General features: G+C 42.5%; 1 protein-coding gene across 1 annotated transcript in view; it reads right to left on the bottom strand.

Annotated features, from left to right (window-relative positions):
• The window catches only part of LOC139400114 (NEDD8-conjugating enzyme UBE2F), an 87,897-nt gene that overhangs the window by 39,918 nt on the left and 26,583 nt on the right, over positions 1–21,396 (bottom strand). The window contains exon 5 of the mRNA XM_071145146.1: positions 1,913–1,980. Within this exon, the coding sequence (XP_071001247.1) occupies positions 1,913–1,980 (68 nt within the window). The remainder of the gene's footprint in view (positions 1–1,912; positions 1,981–21,396) is intronic.

The raw sequence follows: 21,396 nt of genomic DNA on the forward strand, positions 1-21,396 counted from the left end.
CAAACATGAAAACAAAAACAAACAAGACAAACGCCACAAAAAAAAGCAGTGCCTTCTTCTTTAACATTGTTTATTTGATCATACGTCAGCCTTAGACCTCATTAGTGCTCCTCAAAACTGTGAGAAGAGGGTGGCACCTTGAGAGATAAATACATCGTTATACACACAGTATAGAGAGAGAAATAGAAGCGTCAGTCTGCAATAGTTCTTCAAAGACGCTTCTAGAAGACAGAGTCCTAGGCAATTTGATAAGAGGACAACACCACTTTGGAAGTGTTTGGGCTCACAGCGGACTTTACTTTTCTTAAAATACCACTCTCTGCTCCAGTCAATTTCCCAAATCTTGCCTTTTTTTTACCGTGCACAATGATATATTCCATGAGAGACATTGAATGAAATAACTTGCTAAATCACAACTTTTGCGCCATCTTGTTTATCTTATGTTAGGTTGTCAAGCCTGTGAGAAAGGCAAGGGCCTCGGGAACATTAAGCCACTACCTAAAGCAGCCGTTGCCCATTTTCTAACGAAGGTGAACTAGATAGGGAAAGATTAATGAAAAAGTGACCAGTTGGCTATGCCAATACTCTGAGATGACAATAACTAAGTCCTGTGATGTGCAGTGCAAACGTTTCGTCTGAAGTCCCAAAATAGAATTGAATGCTAATGAGGCCAGTCCTGGCTAAGAGCCAGTCCTTAAAATGTCGACCCCTCTTACACCATTATCAAACTCCTCAGTTGACCACCTTACAACAACCTGAAAAGGCTTAGAATAACCAGTCAAATTCATTATTAAAAGGCTGGGATCAAGTCATTTCAAAATTCATAAATAATATATCGATTGAAAAGATTTGTTTAAAACTGTGGCCCAGTTTGCTAGAATGGTCAGATGTGTTGAGTATCTAGGGGCTAGGCCTAAAAAATGCAAATAAAACTCATGCTCTTTATGAGTCTCTTTCAGGCCGTTTATGAGCTCTCATAAAAGGCAGGTAAATCCATACAAAGCCTTTACTGCCTGTCTAATTAGCCCCCATTAAGACAAAGCACAGAGCACAGAGCGTCTTTGTATAAACAGGCTGCAAATTCACCATTAAGATAAAGCACAAAGCGTAAGGTCTTCAATAGAAACAGGCTGTAAAGCACAGAGCGTAAGGTTTTGGAATAAACAGGCTGTAAATTCAAAGCCTGGACTGTTCCTGATGACACACAGGAGTGTGTGCGTGCGTGCACGCGTGTTTGTGTATTAAGACGAGCAGTGTGGAGGTGAGATAAAACGGCGTCCAGGATGGATGGGTGGCATAAAAACAAGGAAGAGAATGGAGGGATGGAGGGAAAACTAAAGGCTGAGACTGTTCTGTGTTGGGCTGTAACTCACCCTGCATCCCTGCCACCTACAACTCCATGCCAGGCCGTTTACCGAGAGGACCTGTACTCACTTTCTCCTGATGGAGCTGTGGACGGGAGGCAAACTGGGAGAGTGTAAATTACCCACAGTGCTGCACAGCACCAGGGTTTAATCTCCACAGAACTTGTGCGTTAAATCCAAAAGAGAACCCTATTGACAAGGGCTCTGCTCAAAGGTGGTGCACTATGTTGGGAATAGGGTGCCATTTCAGACACAGCCCTGGTATGTATTGGCCATGGGGACATTCAAATGGGAGGGAGGATCAGAATGATTTCATGACCCTGAGCTGTCCTAACTTTGGTGGACTGTATGATTGTAAGGCCTCTGGTGTGTGTGTGCGGGTGTTATTAAACTAAGAATTAGCCATGGAAATGGAAACAACTAAACGGCGAGTCCTCCTCTGCATCCCTCATCACCTGTTCTCAGTGCTCAGTAGCACCTCAATCGGACCCCACACCACGCACGCACAAACACAAACACACCATTTCTAATGAGACATGACCACTTACCACCATGTTGTAAGCTTCAGGGACGTTTATTTCAAACTGGAATTTTCCACTCTGATAGTAGCCTTCATCTGCAGATGAAGAGAGCGAGAGAAATAGGGAACGAGAGAGAGACAGAGAGAGAACGAGAAAGAACGAGAGAGAAAGAAGAGGAGAGAGAGTGAGATATACAGTGAGCAGCAGCAGTTTAGCTGGTGGAATTCCCAGCAGTCTCCTGGGGGACCTGTGTTGCCTATCAGCAGGAAGGTTTGATGGCAGGGCCAGGCTCAAGTTACTCTAGTCTAACGCACTGGTTGAGCAACCATGTCCCAGTAATGAGCTGTTCTCTAGGCACGGTCTCCAGCATACAGGGTTGTCTTAAGAGGTCAATAATTGGGATGACGTCCAATAAAATCCTGTGTGATTCTGAGCCATGATGGGCCTGTGATTGAGAGATGGCTATAAAACCAGAGCTGTTCCCTCCTTCCCTAACCCTGATCCGACCTGAGCGGAAGGAAACGGACTGCTAGGTCTAATTAGCAGCAGCTTGACACCAGACACACTCATTACGAATCAGCATTGGAACCCTTCTGAGAAAACACAGGTTCTGCTCTGTTAAACACATCTTAAGCCCTTAAAAAATATTAGCCACTTGCTTTAACGACTTTTAATATGTTGTGCAGCCTATTATTAGTGCACGCATGCGCAGGCACACACACACACTGGCTAGGCTATATGGCTTTCAGAATGTGTACAACCTTACAGAGGAATAAGGAGGAAAATAAATCATTGTGAAATAACAGAGCAATCTATCTGGATAATAAAGCATCGACCAATGGAACATCTTCAAACCTGGAAGTGTCTCAACCTAAACAGTTTTCTAAAAAGCTACAATTGACCCATAATTTCAGGTTAAGGCAGATATCCCTGCAATTTCTGTGGGATATGGAGGTTGCCTGGTTCACAAACAACTTCAGGCACTGTGAAATCATCAGGTCTGACCCCATCACCAAAGTATGGCTGATGAGTCAGAGCCAGTAGGCGTAGAGAGCAGAGACACTGACTGGGGAGTCCGAGCCAAAAAGAAGCAGCTGCATCGCCAGGCCATCTCCTGGCAGAAGTAGCCAGTGTGCTGCAGGCATGACGGCTAGAGAGCCCTCCTCCAGCTGCACTGGCACATGGGTACAAGGGGTAATAAAGTGCAGGAGTGCACTTCTGGCACAGCAAAGATGCCAGAAGTGAACGGGGTCAAGGGCCATGTTCCTTTCCAGATGACACTCCCACACACCAGTAGAAGCCTACCAGATGCCTCCACTGAAGATTCCATGCAGTCAAAGATTGTAGATAACAAGAGCTTTTTTAATGACACTTAGCACTTGGATGTTGTGAAATGCTCTTACATGTTTGGCAACAATGTATTCGTTCGATTCCTTATATTAGCATCTACAGAGAGAGGGACTTGCTTGATATAAAATAAAACCAACCTAAACTGTTGCATTTCACAGAGCGCCGAATCATCTTTGTGAACACAATGCCATAACTTTTCCATGTCCAGGAATTCCACAGCCTTGATACCGTTGGCCCTGCTCCTTCAAACCTATTTCACTGAGATGTAGGGTGGGTGCAGCAGAACCAGAGATCGGATGCCCTGAAAGAGCGATCAGCCCCCAAAGCCTATTACATTTCTACAGCCTGGCCCACTATCAGGAGAATAGACTGTCTACTGAGCCTGTGGAGCATAAAGGACCCTGCTCTAAAGTCTATCTGAAAGCCGATCTAGTCTCTCGCAGCACGCATGCACGCACAGGCAAACACACACCGTTCCAACGTTTTCCCTCCTGCTCACCTCACAGGGGTAGGCTATTAGGGGGCGGTCTTCTATCTGGCGTAATCCCACTTTCTCTCTCCAGTCCCCACACCGATCAGACATCTTCACACAGCTCAGGGTTGATGGAGAGATTGATTTCCACACACTATTTTAACACGACGAGAACATAGATGTACAGCTTGGTGTACAGATACGACTGGGTAAAGAACCCCTCCTTACCTTTACACCTTTAGGTTGACACCAAGCTACACCTTCCAGCACATTTTCTCAGTTATCTCACAGAGGTTAAAAGTCAATCCAATTCCTGGCCCTTAAGGTGTGATGTCTGCATTTCCCTTGCAAATTTAGGACAATATTCTCATCTGCCTATTTGGCATAGGGTTGAATAATGACAGACAAATTGCTGTGAGAATGAGGATGGCACAGATGCAGGCCAGGGGATATTAATACAGTGGTATTTTCTCTGCTCTCTCTATGACTACTGTGTCCTAATAACTGCAGAGGGTTCTCACAGAAGGAATATTAAGGGCTCCTATCTCACACACCATATTTCTTTGGGTAGTCCGAGCAGGACGCTTAGCCTCACCTACCAGATGGGGATCTCTCTGCGCGTTAAGTAGAACAGGTAAATTATTACACAGTTTTTGAGCACCGTGAGTTAGCATTTAGAAGAGTAAAAAAAAGTGTCATCCAAAGTACTTCTGAATACATTTTTTACAAGGCAGAAATCTAGCCTAGGTTTGAAGTAGGCTAAAGTGTGGATTTGGACCATGAATGGTGTATCAATGCAGGATCATACCATGGCCCAGGTATATCATTTTAGGATTATGTCCATGTTTGACTAGCAGCTGAGATTAGTGCCAGCCAGTATGACTAACATAATGGAAAAACAACAACCAAGACGTTCCAGATTTGACCCACAATGCTCTCTGTCCACCAGGACGTCGAGGACAAACCAGCCACCTACAGTCACAAGCTAGATATATAGTGTATTCGGAAAGTATTCAGACCCCTTCAAGTATTCCAAATTCTGTTACGTTAGAGCCTTATTCTAAAATGGATTCAATTGTGTCTTTTTTTTTTTCAATCTACACAACACCCCATAATTCAAAAGCAAAAACAGGTTTTTAGAAAATGTTGCAAATTATACAAAAAACCCTGAAATATCACATTTACATAAGTATTCAGAACCTTTACTCAGTACTTTGTTGAAGCATCTTTGTCAGAGATTACAGCCTCAAGTCTTCTTAGGTATGACGCTACAAGCTGTATTTGGGGAGTTTCTCCCATTCTTCTCTGCAGATCCTCTCAAGCTCTGTCAGGTTGGATTGTGAGCGTTGCTGCACAGCTATTTTCAGAGATGATCAAATGGGTTCAAGTCCGGGCTCTGGTTGGCCCACTCAAGGACATTGAGACTTGTCCCGAAGCCACTCCTGCGTCATCTTGGCTGTGTGTTTAGTGTCGTTGTCCTGTTGGAAGGTGAACCTTCACCCCAGTTTGAGGTCCTGAGCACTCTGGAGCAGGTTTTTAAATCAAGGATATTTCTGTACTTTGCTGCTTCCATCTTTTCCCTCGATCCTGACTAGTCTCCCAATCCCTGCCGCTGAAAAACATCCCCACAGCATGCTTCACCGTAGGGATGGTGCCAGGTTTCCTCCAGACGTGACTCTTGACATTCAGGCCAAAGAGTTCAAATTTGGTTTCATCAGACCAGAGTATCTTGTTTCTCATGGTCTAAGAGGTGCCTTTTGGCAAACTCCAAGAAGCTGTCCTGTGCCTTTTACTGAGGAGTGGCTTCTGTCTATACACTACTGATTAGTGGAGTGCTGCAGAGATGGTTTTCCTTCTGGAAGGTGCTCTCATCGCCAAAGAGAAACTCTGGAGCTCCTTCAGAGTGACCATCGGGTTCTTGGTTACCTCCCTGACCAAGGCCCTTATCCCCCGATTGCTCAGTATGGCCGGGCAGCCAGCTCTAGGAAGAGTCTTGGTGATTCCAAACTTCTTCCATTTAAGAATGATGGAGGTCACTGTGTTCTTGGGGACCTTCAATGCTACAGAAATGTTTTGATACCCTTCCCCAGATCTGTGCCACGACACCATCCGGTCTTGGAGCTCTACGGACAATTCCTTCGACATCGTGGCTTGGTTTTTGCTTTGACATGCACTGTCAACTGGGGGACCTTATATAGACAGGTGTGCATTTCCAGATCATGTCAAATTAATAGAATTTACATCAGGTGGACTCCAATCAAGTTGTAGAAACCTCTCAAGGATGATCAATGGAAACAGGATGCACCGGAGCTCAATTAAGAGTCTAATTTATTTATTTATTTTACCTTTATTTAACCAGGTAGGCAAGTTGAGAACAAGTTCTCATTTACAATTGCGACCTGGCCAAGATAAAGCAAAGCAGTTCGACAGATACAACGACACAGAGTTACACATGGAGTAAAACAAACATACAGTCAATAATACAGTATAAACAAGTCTATATACAATGTGAGCAAATGAGGTGAGAAGGGAGGTAAAGGCAAAAAAGGCCATGGTGGCAAGGTAAATACAATATAGCAAGTAAAACACTGGAATGGTAGTTTTGCAATGGAAGAATGTGCAAAGTAGAAATAAAAATAATGGGGTGCAAAGGAGCAAAATAAATAAATAAATTAAATACAGTTGGGAAAGAGGTAGTTGTTTGGGCTAAATTATAGGTGGGCTATGTTCAGGTGCAGTAATATGTGAGCTGCTCTGACAGTTGGTGCTTAAAGCTAGTGAGGGAGATAAGTGTTTCCAGTTTCAGAGATTTTTGTAGTTTGTTCCAGTCATTGGCAGCAGAGAACTGGAAAGAGAGGCGGCCAAAGAAAGAATTGGTTTTGGGGGTGACTAGAGAGATATACCTGCTGGAGCGTGTGCTACAGGTGGGAGATGCTATGGTGACCAGCGAGCTGAGATAAGGGGGGACTTTACCTAGCAGGGTCTTGTAGATGACATGGAGCCAGTGGGTTTGGCGACGAGTATGAAGCGAAGCAAAGGGTCTGGATACTTATGTAAATAAGGTATCTGTTTTTGCACAATATGCATACAATTCTGAAACCCTGTTTTCACTATGTCATTATGGGGTATTGCATGTAGATCAATGAGGATTTTTTTTTATGTAATACATTTTAGAATAAAGCTGTAACGTAAACAAAATGTGGAAAAAGTCAAGGGGTCTGAATAATTCCTGAATGCACTGTAACTTTAGTGGCAGTGCGGTACCTAATCAGGCAACACAAAGGGCCTTCATTCATTATGGACGTGTGTAAACGGAGAGAAACTGTCTTGTGGCTAATAGTAAAATAGGATGAATTAGTAATGGTGGGCACAAGGATTATCAGTCTTTCCATCAGGGGTTAGGCCAGGGACAAGACTAACTATCCAGAGCAATCATATTCTTCCGGTTTAAAAATAGCTAGATATTGCAACAGGCTGCATAGAGCAACAGCTGTTGAGAGGAAAAGACTGATACTGAGGTCGTTGAAGAACTCATTTATCTTGTGGACTACTGAAAGATCATTCCAGAGGAGCTATCCACACAGCAACAGTTGGTGATAGGCGAAATCTCCTAAACATATAATATTACAATAAAGAGTAGCCTAATATTACCATTAATATTATCTTTACAAAGGAGATATAGGCCTAGTCTAATATTCATGTTAGGCAGGCATTCCTGTACGGCAGCATTGTCAGAGACAAAAGCCTGTCGATAAATTATTTTTAACACCCCAAACTCAAAATGCCAGCCTTTTGTTGCAATTTATTTTAGAATTTTTGGGGATATTCAAAATAACTACTAACTGCTGTCTTTCGGATGGGACGTTAAACGGGTGTCCTGACTCTCTGAGGTCATTAAAGATCCCATGGCACTTATCGTAAGAGTAGGGGTGTTAACCCCGGTGTCCTGGCTAAATTCCCAATCTGGCCCTCAAACCATCACGGTCACCTAATAATCCCCAGTTTACAATTGGCTCATTCATCCCCCTCCTCTCCCCTGTAACTATTCCCCAGGTTGTTGCTGCAAATGAGAATGTGTTCTCAGTCAACTTACCTGGGAAAATAACGGATTTAAAAATATATATTTTTTAACTTAAATGAGTAGGTGTGTCCAAACTTCTGACTGGTACTGCACATTTGACTGGTCGTTCTTATCGGTCTATAGGATAATTTGCATAATTGTGTGGACTTAAATTGGGGCATGTACAGTATATTCATTATGCATCTTATTTATAAAACGCGTACAGCACACAGTCTTTGAGAGGAAAATCTGTCAGACAGCGCGAGAGCTGCTGTTACAAACATCAAAAACATAGGCAATGGAAGGCAGACTTCATCAGTGCATCACACACGACTTTACAATGAGCTGGAGGCAGTACGCATCTTGAAAACATGTAAATCAAATCAAAAATGTATGTCACTTATGCCGAATACAGGTGTAGACTTTTCCGTGAAATGCATACTTACAAGCGCTTAACGCACAATGCAGTTAAAGAGTTAAGAAAATATTTACCAAATAAACCAAAGTAAAAAATAATAAAAAAGCAACACAATAAAATAACAATAACGAGGCTATATACAGGGGGTACTGGTACCAATGTAAATAGTTTGGGTGGCCATTTGATTAATTGTTCAGCAGTCTGAAGGCTTGGGGGTAGAAGCTGTTAAAGAGACTTTTGGTCCTAGACTTGGCGCTCTGGGACCGCTTGCTGTACGGTAGCAGAGAAAACAGTCTATGACTAGGGTGACTGAAGTCTTTGACCATTTTTTGGGCTTTCCTCTAACATCGCCTAGTGTATAGGTCCTGGGTGGCAGGAAGCTTGGCCCCAGGCACTACCCTCTGTAGCGCCTTAGCAGTTGCCATTCCAGGCAGTGATGCAACCGGTCAGGATGCTCTCGATGGTGCAGTTGTAGAATATTTTCAGTCTCCTCTGAGGGGGAAAAGGTATTGTCGTGCCCTTTTCACGACTGTCTTGGTGCGTTTGGACCACGATAGTTTGTTGGTGATGTGGACACCAAGGAACTTGAAACTCTCGACCCATTCCACTACAGCCCCACCGATGTTAATGGGGGACTGTTCAGCCCGCCTTTTCCTGTAATCGACGACCAGCTCCTTTGTATAGGTCACATTGAGGGAGAGGTTGAGGGAGAGGTCCGAGACTGCCAGGTCTGTCTCAATGTTGTCGGTAAATCAGGCCTACCACTGTTGTGTCGTCAGGAAACTTAATTATGGTGTTCGAGTCGTGTTTGGCCACGCAATCGTAGGTGAATAGGGAGTACAGGAGGGGACTAAGCACGCGCCCCTGAGGGGCCCCAGTGTTGAGGATCAGAGTGGCAGACGTGTTATTGCCTACCCTTACCACCTGGGGGGCGGCCCGTCAGAAAGTCCAGGATCCAGTTGCAGAGGGAGGTGTTTAGTCCCAAGGTCCTTAGCTTAGTGATGAGTGTTGTGGGCACTATGGTGTTGAATGCTGAGCTAAAGTCAATGAACAGCACTCTCACATAGGTGTTCCTTTTGTCCAGGTGGGAAAGGGCAATGTGGAGTGCGATTGAGTCATCTGTGGATGTGTTGGGGAGGTATGCGAATTGGAGTGGGTCTAGGGTATCCGGGATTATGCCATTGATGTGAGCCATGACCTGCCTTTTGGTAATCATTTAGGCAGGTTACCTTCACTTTCTTGGGCACAGGTACTATTGTGGTCTGCTTGTAACATGTAGGTATTACAGACTTGGTCAGGGAGAGGTTGAAAAAGTCAGCGAAGACACTTGCCAGTTGGTCTGCGCATGCTTCGAGTACACGTCCTGGTAATCCGTCTGAGTTGCTTCCGTCCACTGCTTTGTCACTATTCCAGATATTTGTGTTGTTAGCTAGCTAGCTTTGAACGCTAGCAACTAAGCTAGCAATGGCTGATACCTACAGTGCCTTCAGAAAGTACTCACACGCCTACACTTTCTCCACATTTTGTTGTGTTACCGCCTGAATTTAAAATTGATTAAATTTAGATTTTGTCACTGGCCTATGCACAATACCCGATTATGTGGAATTTTTTTTTTCAAAAGTCAACAAGTATTCAACCACTTTGTTAGGGCAAGACTAAATAAGTTCAGGAGTAAACATTTGCTTAACAAGTCACATACGTGAGCCTCCCTCCTCAGAGACTGACTGAAGTCCAGTAAACATTCAAATCAGCAAGCCAGCCTTGTATTCACCATTCCTAAGGTTGCAAAGCTACCGGTAATTTACCAAAGATAATGTTAATTTTTTGTAATTAACAGAAAATCTTTAGCAATCGATTGTAACTTTGGTAATTTATACTTGAATAACTTTTAAAAATGTAAAATGCACTGAGTGTACCAAACATTAAGAACACCATCCTACTATTGACTTGCACACCCCCTCTCCCTTTCAAGGTGAACCTCAGACCCACTAAATTAAAAACAGAGAGCCAATGAATATCATTCTGACAGAAAATAGTAATGGTTGAATAACAGCAACAAAGAGGTGACCCACTGATGGAAACATGGGGAAATCGTGAAATCTTGAACGAAATGTGAACAAGAACCTTATGGCGTGGAGAGGTTTAATGATGCATCACATCTGGTACTAGCCTATAGATCAGAGGTACTCAACTCCTATTTTAGTAGGTCAGGTTACACACATTTTCTAGGTGGTAAAGGTCCAGATGGATATGGTCATTTATCAGCATAGTAATAAATCCCCCACCTCGCAAACCACGTGACCCCAAAGAGTTCCACACGCCCCTCTTACTGGCAGAAATAAATATTTTCAGTTAAGTTCAATTGTACACATTTTGCATTGGGCGGAGTGAAAATGTTGCAGATTTAAAGTGAATTTCCTACAATTCTACACATTTGACCATGTTTTGTGTGTGTTCATATGATACCTGAGCGACTCAACACAATTAGAAAATTGTGGATTTAGATCCACTACATGATCAAAAGTATCTAATTCCAAAATCATGGGCATTAATATGGAGTTGGTCCCCCCTTTGTTGTTACAACAGCCTCCACTCTTCTGGGAAGGTCTTCCACTAGATGTCGGAACACTGCTGCAGGGACTTGCTTCCATTCAGCCACAGTAGCGAGGTCGGCACTTATGTTGAGCGATTAGGCCTGGCTAGCACTCAACGTTCCAATTCATCCCAAAGGTGTTCGATGGGGTTGAGGTCATGGCTCTGTGCAGGCTAGTCAAGATCTTCCACACCAGTCTCGACAAAGCATTTCTGTATGGACCTCACTTTGTGCATGGGGGCATTTTCATGCTGAAACAGGATGATGTAAGATGGTGCCGATACACATGGAAGCTCTGCTTCTAGCTCCTAAGCAACTTTGCAGTATTTTGTTTTTTTGGGGTGTTATTTCTTACATTTTTAAACCACAAAGCGTTTTGTGTTACTGCATACAGCCGGAAATAACTTTTGGATATCAGGGCAGTGGTAACTCACCAGCATTACGACTTTCCCAAATTGGATCCTTTATTTCTTTCCCCAAAGGCAATCAAACTTAACCCAGTGGCTGCTCCAAGACCCTCAAAGGTTCCTCCTTTAAAAGTTGTGAGCTTACACCGCGGGACTTAGAGGTACCCAGCGTCACGGCTTCATTGCTCCAGACGACCACAAGGGGGAGTTACAGCACTCATTATCCATTTGGGTCCCAAGGTTTATATATGACCAATCATATCGAGTGGTTGCAATGACAAATTTGACGTGGGCCACCCATCCCTGGTGACTTCAGCAAAGATGGCTGACAAAACATTACGGGGAAACAAATTTAAGTAATTATACCGTCATAACGAGTCAAGCAAAAAGTGTATATTTGAGAGGAATATGTTAGTTAATGTAGAGACAAACGATTGTGCATATTTTGTCATAAAGTTTGCTTATGAAAATGGCTATTTAGCCAATTTTTTTTCAGCCATATCCAATACCAGGTGTATCAAACTCATTCATTATAGCAAGCAGGGAGCAGATTTTGAACCCTTAACATTCTAGCCCGAAGTCCAGCATGCTATCGACTGTGCCCAAATCTATTAACTTGGGTTGGGGCCGATTGTGGCTAAAAACACTTTATCTATTGGAATCTTTAACGTGTGGAAAGGGGAAAAAAATATTATTAGTTTTTCACAAGCAAAGCAGGATGGGCTATTAGCTGAACAAGACTATTCAACCTTTACTAAAGAATTGTCTAATAGCCGAGCTAGGTGTGAACCCACCCTCCCCAACTTGAGCTAGGTGTGAACCCCCCCCTCCCTTTTAACCCTCCAGACATTTCATAAAAGGTCTTAATGATGAAATGTCTATATATGTTATAAATTTGAACATGAATTATGCTCTCATTTCAGATTACTCTGACTTTTTTCTTACACTGTACCCAATGATTTATGAAAACTTGCTTGGTAGGTATTTTTACTATTTTCTACATTGTAGAAAAATAGTGAAGACATCACAACTACAAAATAACACATATGGAATCAGTTAAGAACAAATTCCTATTTACAAGGACAGCCTACTCCTTCCTCCCCGACGGGGATTTGAACCCCGGTCTCCTGCGCTGCTCTCCCTTATGTAAGGAATTAGGCACTTTCCCATGTTTACTACAGTATGTATTGTAGACTGCACAGTAGCCTAATAAACAAATGAACACATTTCGTTAATAAAATAATGATGAAAAAATACTGCATTTAAAAATGCAGATGTTGATTTAGTTATGGATCCATAACGAATTACTATGGGAATAAATATCACTGACCTACAGAAATATTCGAACAAACCGCCATATTTTCCATTCCATCCTAACGGAAACCCTGAGGGTTTCGTTTTTCATGTAGTAGAAACACCATAATATTATTCTAATTAATTAAGCAAGTACCAGTCAAAACTTGGGACACCTACTCATTCCAGGATTTTTCACTATTTTCTACATTGTAGAATAATAGTGAAGACATCACAACTATGAAATAGCATAAATGGAATCAGTTAAGAACAAAGACAGCCTACTCCTTCCTCCCCGTCACCTGGTCTACAGTGCACAGGACACAGGAATTCTTTAGCTAAATAGCCCAGTACTGTACTGCCTACCGTCACATTGTACAGCGCCATATTTTCTGTTCCATTCTAACAGAAACCCAGAGGATTTTTCATTTTTCATGGAATAGAAACACCATAATATTAATCTAATTAATTAAGCAAGTACCAGTCAGTTTGGACACATCTACTCATTCGAGGATTTTTCTTTATTTTCACTATTTTCTACATTGTAGAATAATAGTGAAGATATCACACCGGACATAACACCGGTCTCCCGCGTGCCCCGCATTCTGTAGTACAGACATGACCTGCTCTCCCTTATGAATGTAATTAGGCACTTTCCCATGTTTACCACAGTATTTACTGTAGACTGCACAGTAGGCAAATAAACACATTTCGTTAATAAAATAATGAGTAAAAAAAACTTTCAAAATGCATAAGCTGTTTTAGTTATGGACCCATAACGAAGTACTATGGGAATAAATATCACCGACTTACAGAAATATTGGAACAAAGTTGTCTAGTGAAGGCAAATAACTTAGAATCCTCTGATCCTAGAGCCTACTCCCGACATCACGTTGTACAGCGCCATAGAAACTCTGAGGATTTCCTTGTTCTCTGAATAGAAACACCTTAATATTAATCAAGCCAAATTTCTTAAAATCAATCCCATATACTGTTATTACAAAAAAGGTTTTAAAATCTCTGGTTTGCCAATACGTAATACTATCAAATGCTTCTCAAAGATGCCTTCTGGTGGTCAAACTAGCAACAACTTACAGTAACAGAAAAAATGGCTGAGAATTAAATGACGTGCCACAGAATGCTGAGGCAGCACGCAAGGTTTGCCGCAGTATGACGCAACTTAACCTTTTACGACTAGGGGGCGATATTTAAATTTTTGGATGAAAAACGTTCCCGTTTTAAACAAGATATTTTGTCACGAAAAGATGCTCGACTATGCATATAATTTTCAGCTTTGGATAGAAAACACTGACGTTTCCAAAACTGCAAAGATATTGTCTGTGAGTGCAACAGAACTGATGTTACAGGCAAAACCCAGATAAAAATCCAATCAGGAAGTGCCACATTTGTTTTAACCGCCTCATGCCTATGACTCCTTAAATGGCTGTGAATGAGCTACGAATGAGCTTTCGTTTTCTAAGGAATTCCCCAAGGTGTCTACAGCATTGTGGCGTCTTTTTGCGCATTTATGTTGAAGAATAGCCGTAAGGTACCACATTTAGCAAGAGGTCACATGATGGCTCCCGCAGAAAATCTTGCGTAAAGTACACAAGTAGCCATTTTTCCAATCGCTTCTTATGAGAAACCAATTGTCCCGACGTATATATAATCGAATAGATCTGTGAAAAACACCATGAGGATTGATTCTAAACAACGTTTGCCATGTTTCTGTCGATATTATGGAGCTAATTTGGAAAAAAGTTTGGCATTGTAGCGGTAGCATTTTCCGGTCGATTTCTCAGCCAAGCATGAACAAACGGGAGCTATTTCGCCTACAAAAAAAATATTTTTGGAAAAAAGGAACATTTGCTATCTAACTGGGAGTCTCCTGAGTGAAAACATCCAAAGTTCTTCAAAGGTAAATGATTTAATTTGATTGCTTTTCTTATTTTCGTGAAAATGTTGCCTGCTGCCAGCAGAGCCTAGCATAGTATTATGCCATGATAAACTTACACAAATGCTTGTCTAGCGTTGGCTGTAACGCATATTTTGAAAATCTGAGATGACAGTGTGATTAGCAAAAGGCTAAGCTGTGTCTCAATATATTTCATTTGTGATTTTCATGAATAGGAACATTTTCTAGGGGTATTCATGTCCGCTGCGTTATGCTAATTCGTTTGAGGCTATGATTAAGCTCTCTTCGCAAGAAGTTAAAGGAGTAACCACTGTACAGCACCCGATGTCACAGGGAGGCCAAAAAGATCATCAACCACCCGAGCCACAGCCTGTTCACCAGCTTTCATCTAGAAGGCAAGGTCAGTACAGGTGCATCAAAGCTGGGACGAGAGACTTCTATCTCAAGGCCATCAGACTTTAAAATAGCCATCAATAGCTGGCTACCACCTGGTTACTCAACCCTGCACCTTAGAGGCTGCTGCCCTATATACATAGAATCACTGGCCACTTTAATAATGAAACACTAGTCACTTTAACTTCTTACGGCGTGGGGGCGCTATTTTCACGTCCGGATGAAAAGTGTGCCCAAAGTAAACTGCCTGCTACTCAGGCCCAGAAACCAAGACATGCATATTATTAGTATATTTGGATATAAAACACTCTGAAGTTTCTAAAACTGTTTGAATGATGTCTGAGTATAACAGAACTCATATGGCAGGCGAAAACCTGAGAAAAATCCAACCAGGAAGTGGGAAATCTGAGATGTAGTTTCTCAAGTGATTGCCTATCCAATATACAGTGTAAATTTGGTCCGATCGCACTTCCTAAGGCTTCCACTAGATGTCAACAGTCTTTAGAACGTTGTTTCAGGCTTCTACTGTGAAGGGGGAGCGAATATGAGCTGTTTGAATCCGGGGTCTGGCAGAAAGCCTCGAGTTTAGTCATGCGCGCAAGCTCTGTTCCTTTTCATTTCTAAAGACAAAGGAATTGTCCGGTTGGAATATCATTGAATATTTATGATAAAAACATCCTAAAGTTTGATTATTTTCATCGTTTGACATGTTACTACAAACTGTAATAGAACTGACTTTTCGTCTGGACTTAAAAATGCACAAGGCGTGGGCACTATTACTGGACTAAACGCGGGAACAAAAAGGAGGTATTTGGACAATAAATTATGGACTTTATCGAACAAAACAAACATTTATTGTGGAACTGGGATTCCTGGGTGTGCATTCTGATGAAGATCATCAAAGGTAAGTGAAAATTTATAATACTATTTCTGACTTCTGTTGACTCCACAACATGGCGGGTATCTGTATGGTGGCTGAGCGCTGTACTCAGATTATCGCATGGTGTGCTTTTGCCGTAAAGCTTTTTTGAAATTTGACACAGCGGTTGCATTAAGGAGAAGTATATCTTTAATACCATGAATAACACTTGTATCTTTCATCAACGTTTATGATGATTATTCCTGTAAATTGATGTGGCTCTCTGCAAAATCACAGGATGTTTTGGAGGCAAAACATTACTGAACATAACGTGCCAATGTAAACTGAGATTTTTTTATATAAATATGAACTTTATCGAACAAAACATACATGTATTGTGTAACATGAAGTCCTATGAGTGCCATCTGATGAAGATCATCAAAGGTTAGTGATTAATTTGATCTATTTCTGCTTTTTGTGACTCCTCTCTTTGGCTGGAAAATGGCTGTGTTTTTTGTGACTAGGCACTGACCTAACAATCGCATGGTATGCTTTCGTCGTAAAGCCTTTTTGAAATCGGACACTGTGGTGGTATTAACAAGTTTATCTTTAAAATGGTGTATAATACTTGTATGTTTGAGGAATTTTAATTATGAGTTTTCTGTTTGAATTTGGCGCCCTGCACTTTCACTGGCTGTTGTCAAATCGATCCCGTTAACGGTATTTCAGCCGTAAAAGGTTAATAATGTTGTTTACATACTGCTTTACTCATCTCATTTCTATATAATGTATTCTATTATACTGCATTTTAGTTAATGCCAGTCCGACATTGCTTGTCCTAATTTTTATATTTCGTAATTCCATCATTTTACTTTTTAGATTTGTGTATGTTGTGAATTGTTAGATACTACTGCACTGTTGGAGCTAGGAACACAAGCATTTCGCTACACCTGCTAAATACATGTATGTGACCAATACAATTAGATTTTTAAAGGACCTTCCCCAAACTGTTGCCACAAAGTTGGAAGCACAGAATTGTCTAGAATGTCATTGTATGCTGTAGGAGTTAAGATTTCCCTTCACTGGAACTAACGGGCCTAGCCCGAACCATGAAAAACAGCCCCAGACCATTATTCCTCCTCCACCAAACTTTACAGTTGGCACTATGCATTGGGGCAGGTAGCGCTCTCCTGGCATCCGCCAAACCCATATTTGTCCATCGGACTGTCAGATTCGTCCATCGGACTGTGTTCGTCCATCGGACTGAACACAAATGGCACATCACATTTGTGCGAATAACCCCTCCACTTTGTGGGGAATATGACCACAAAACACAACACTGTAAGTCGCTACATGGAAACCCATGACCCATGATGAAGGACTCTACAGCGCGAGTATTTCACTCGCATATAGCCCTAAAAATAGATGCGCGCGAACCAGAAAAATAATTTACGAGCAGTGTGTGAGTAAAGATTACAACCAACCGTAATCGATTTCCCCCCCGCTGCGAATTGTTTAAAAACTACAAGTCCCACATTTTACAAGCGGTATACGCCAACCACACTAGAGTTTTCTGTGATGACGCAGTCTAGTCAGTCAGAGTGAGAGAAAGGTGAACACTGGAAAAAAATAATCGGTATAGGCTATAAGTTAACGTGCAGTCATCGATAAAAATTAAGCCATTCAATTTTATTTTAAGTGAAAAAGCGATGAAGAGAAAGATGAATCCAGCGAGGGGGATTTGCAAGTTTCAACTAACGAAGCCTCTTCACAAGGTTTACCTGAGCCGGCTAATGTTGACATGGCAGCTAACGTAAGGGATGCTGAGAAAAACGTTAGCTAAGCTGCTGAGAACAATGTTAGCGAAGCTACCGTGACCCTTGCTGTCACTTCAACGTGCACTGTAGCCTGGCGGAAGGAGAACATATAGATGTTAATGCGAATTTGCTCAAAATGATCCCATTGCTAGATTTCGAAAACAACGTCATGTTCTGCAAATATTGTAGAGGGCAGAAACAGGCGGGCAGCTTGTCCTTCGTGTCAGGAAACCCGCATCTGAAAAGAGATAATGTAACAAAACATAACATCTCGCAGCGGAATATCCAGTATAGATATCTGTACCTGTTGAGACAGGAGAAACCATCAGGCACTGTGTCAGCAGCCTTGAGGAGGCAAGTGCTGCTGTCTGAGGAGGAGAAGAGGAGGCATCTGAAATTAAAGATAAACATTGCATACTTCATTGCGAAAGAAGAACATTTCAAATTTGGGCCGCTTATCAGACCACAAAAACGGAGTTGACATTAATCCGACATACGACAATGATGTAAGATGTGCAGAGATGATTGGTAAAATTGCTGACATAATGAGAGGGCCTGGCAGCGAAGCTGAATGCCGCGAAGCATTTTGCCATTCTAATAGACGGAGACACTGATATATCCAACACCGAATGCGAGATTGTCTTCATGCGCTTGTTGGAGGATGGGAAGCCAGTCAATCTCCTGGTCAGACAGACTCTTGAGCACTCCCATGCCATTGGTAAGTTGTTTCTCTTTACAGGCTTTATAGTTGTGTAAAGTTGAATCATTATTCGTAATGGAGATAGAATTTAGTTTGTCAGAAATACTTTTGTAAAATAGTTTTTTTGTGTTGTCATTCGAGGTGTTTTGGATGCCACCAAGGCCGCATTTCGTGCTGTTTGCTCATTGGATGGTCATGGATGAAGAATTGCATTTCCTTCGGGGCAGATGGTGCCTCCGTGAACATGGGCCACCATGGGGGAGTGATTGCCCATCTGCAGAGAGAGGCAGGGGGGCATATAATTCCAATCCACTGTATGCCACAAAGATAATTTATTAGTTACAAACCTATGATTTAGTTTTATTTGCAAGCAGAGAATGTTAAACAGTGTGTGTGTGTGTGTGTGTGCTCTAAGTGCTGGAATGGTAAATACCACAGAATTATTTTTTTCTGCTAGGGCTGGCAATACTTTCAGAAGAAAGAGCCAAAAAGTGTCTTCTGAATCTGAAATGGAAGATGTATCACTTCAGCGGAAAATCCAAACAAGAGCTCTATGTTGTTTTCGGGCGAAAGCGCTGTGTGGATATTTGCACACCATCTAGCGTCAAGGGCACTCTCTGGATCCCCCATGTCTACAGAGCCCTCAAAGTGTTCCTGCAGCATGGAAAAGACAAGGACCTTGCCACTGACAAAGGCCAGTACTCCGTTGTTCTGCAGCACATGGAGCACCTGGCCGTAGCATCAACAACAGCGGAAGTTCAAGGGCGGGCAAAGGAGGTAAGTTTTACACAGAAAATGTAATACCACAAGACTCAAATAAACTGTCAGAATCAAGTAATTGGCAGGTGACAGTTTATTTACTCACTACTTAACAGATAATACAGGAAATGGAGTAAGTGTATTCTGCCATTTTCTTTCAGACATGTTTGAGGAGCTATCCTCACTTAGCATCCCCCTGCAAAGGAATGACCTGATCCTCCCCCAAGCCACAGAGTTGAGGAAGACAGTAACCAGACTGGAAGCACTAAAGCTTAGGGCAAAAGCAGGAGGCATGCTGGAGAAGATCCAGACCATGCTTGCTCAGCAGCAGGGTGATGAGAGGAGATTCCAGGTGTGTTAGGATGAGAGCTTGTTAGGATGCAAGAGAAATAGATGATTAAAATCGATGATTAAGACAGATTCTCAGTGTGAGAATCAATGTATTCGTTGCCTAATAGAACAATGAGGATAAGGAGGGAAATGCAGTGGAGAAGTCTTTAAAAAATATATATATGGGAGACAGACAAATGCCCAGACATTTCATTGTGTGTTGGTGTGTGAATCTCTATGTGTGTGTGTGTGTGTGTGTCATTTCTGTTAAAGGGAATAACACTGAAGGGGAATCTGAAAGTCTTCACGGACCTCACCAATCCAACTGAAGCAGCACATGGAGGCGGCAATCAACATCAGCGTGGATGATCTCAAAGCCAGGTTTGGTGGTTTGCTGAAGGATGAGGGTGTCCAGACCGCAGTGGAGACTTTCAGAGTGCTAAACCCTGACACATGGCCAGAAGACCAGGCCAGCCTTCTCCCCTTTGAGTGGCAGGGGCTGTAGGACAAGTCCTACAGTGGCCTGTGGGAGACCATGTTGTCAAAGGACCCCTACAGGCACGATTACAAGGCAGGCTAACAGTCCTGAGTGGTTATGTATGGTATCCTTCTATGTTTGGTTTTGATAAGTTAATGGTAAGAGTTTAAATTAAATTGAAAGATATCATATTTTCCCTAGAACATACTGGAGTTGGTACAGCTTATGCTGCTGCTGCCCATTTCAGCCACCCAGTGTGAGCGAGGCTTCTCTGCGCAGAACCGGATTAAGAATTCGACAAGAAGCTGCCTTGGGGTCTCCCCCAGGGAAGACCTGATAAGGATCAGCCTGGAGGGGCCTTCAGTCGAGGAGTTGATCCCACTTCTGCCGTGGACCGCTGGCTGACCTCTTAGCGTGCCAGACGGCCAACCTACAAAAGCAGCTGGACAACTGATATCCTTTGCATCTAGTAGGCATGGGTCAATGTGTGGTTTTGGTGGTATGTGCTGTTTGCATAGATGTGTGCCCCTTGGTACATGTGCACACACACAAGCAGTATAAATATGCATGTAATAAATGCTTTGTTACTTTAACATTTTACACTGTGCACCTCAATTTCTGGATGCGCCTACATTTTTTCATTTAGGAGCACATGTACTCCTTGGGGGAAAAAATTGTGTAGAGCCCTGTGATGCAATAATTCATTCGGCTCGACAATAACGCTCATCTCTCAAACATGGATAAAATGATCTCAAAAGGGCTGTGAACCTAACTAAACTTTGGTTGAAAACAACACTACACTGAGGTTTCACTCAAACTACTTCGCCACTCACAAAGCGACTCATGCTGAAACTACACTTCCAAAACGTATCGCTTGTTCACCCTGTGTATGTTACCAGCCACAAAACTGAACACCTGCTACTCTGAGCAGGCTTGATGGATTGTTTGGTCCCACTGATTGATTGGAAAAACAACCAATTGTGGTCACAAGTAACCGTGCTGCCTCCACTGACAACACTGTGTTCTCCTAATGTTTGCTGCAACACAGTCATCCACAAGGAGTATCTGTCGACAGGACCCCTTGGTACAGAATCTGACTCAAGCGGATATTACAATATCTCAGCACATACAAATCAGCAAAACTCAGACTATTTCCATGATTTCGAGGAAGCAGTCTGAGTGAGCAACTTCCGTCCTCATTGGAGTCATGCAATACTGTAGCTAAGATGAACTTCTCTTGTCCTTCAGACACTTCTGCAAGCAGTGCAGCAGTCTCAGGAAACTAAGTATCAATGTTCAGAGTGGACTCTGCTTCCGATGATACATTTTCCGCTTTGAGGGCGACAGACCCCTTAACACTGAAACTAACAGCTTCAGTCCCGCCACTAACCCGGTAACTCCAACTAGTATAACACTGTGATATCGCCAAAAGATATCCTCGTCTCAGTTCAGTTACTTAAACGGTTCCCACACGTGGACGCTGTGGAAAATGCGGGCCATGACAGTTACTAAGCATTTTGAAGCAAAAACACCAGGAGATTTGGTTGAAAGGTTACAGCCAATCTACGAACAACGCAGCTGCTGACAACTTGTACAAAGTGCACAATATTTTTGTTTGTGCCTCGGGGTGTCCGGAGACAAAAGGGGGTAGGGGGGGGAAATACTAG

The sequence above is a fragment of the Oncorhynchus clarkii genome, chromosome 3 (assembly GCF_045791955.1).
Source record: "Oncorhynchus clarkii lewisi isolate Uvic-CL-2024 chromosome 3, UVic_Ocla_1.0, whole genome shotgun sequence".
Classification (NCBI taxonomy): domain Eukaryota; kingdom Metazoa; phylum Chordata; class Actinopteri; order Salmoniformes; family Salmonidae; genus Oncorhynchus; species Oncorhynchus clarkii.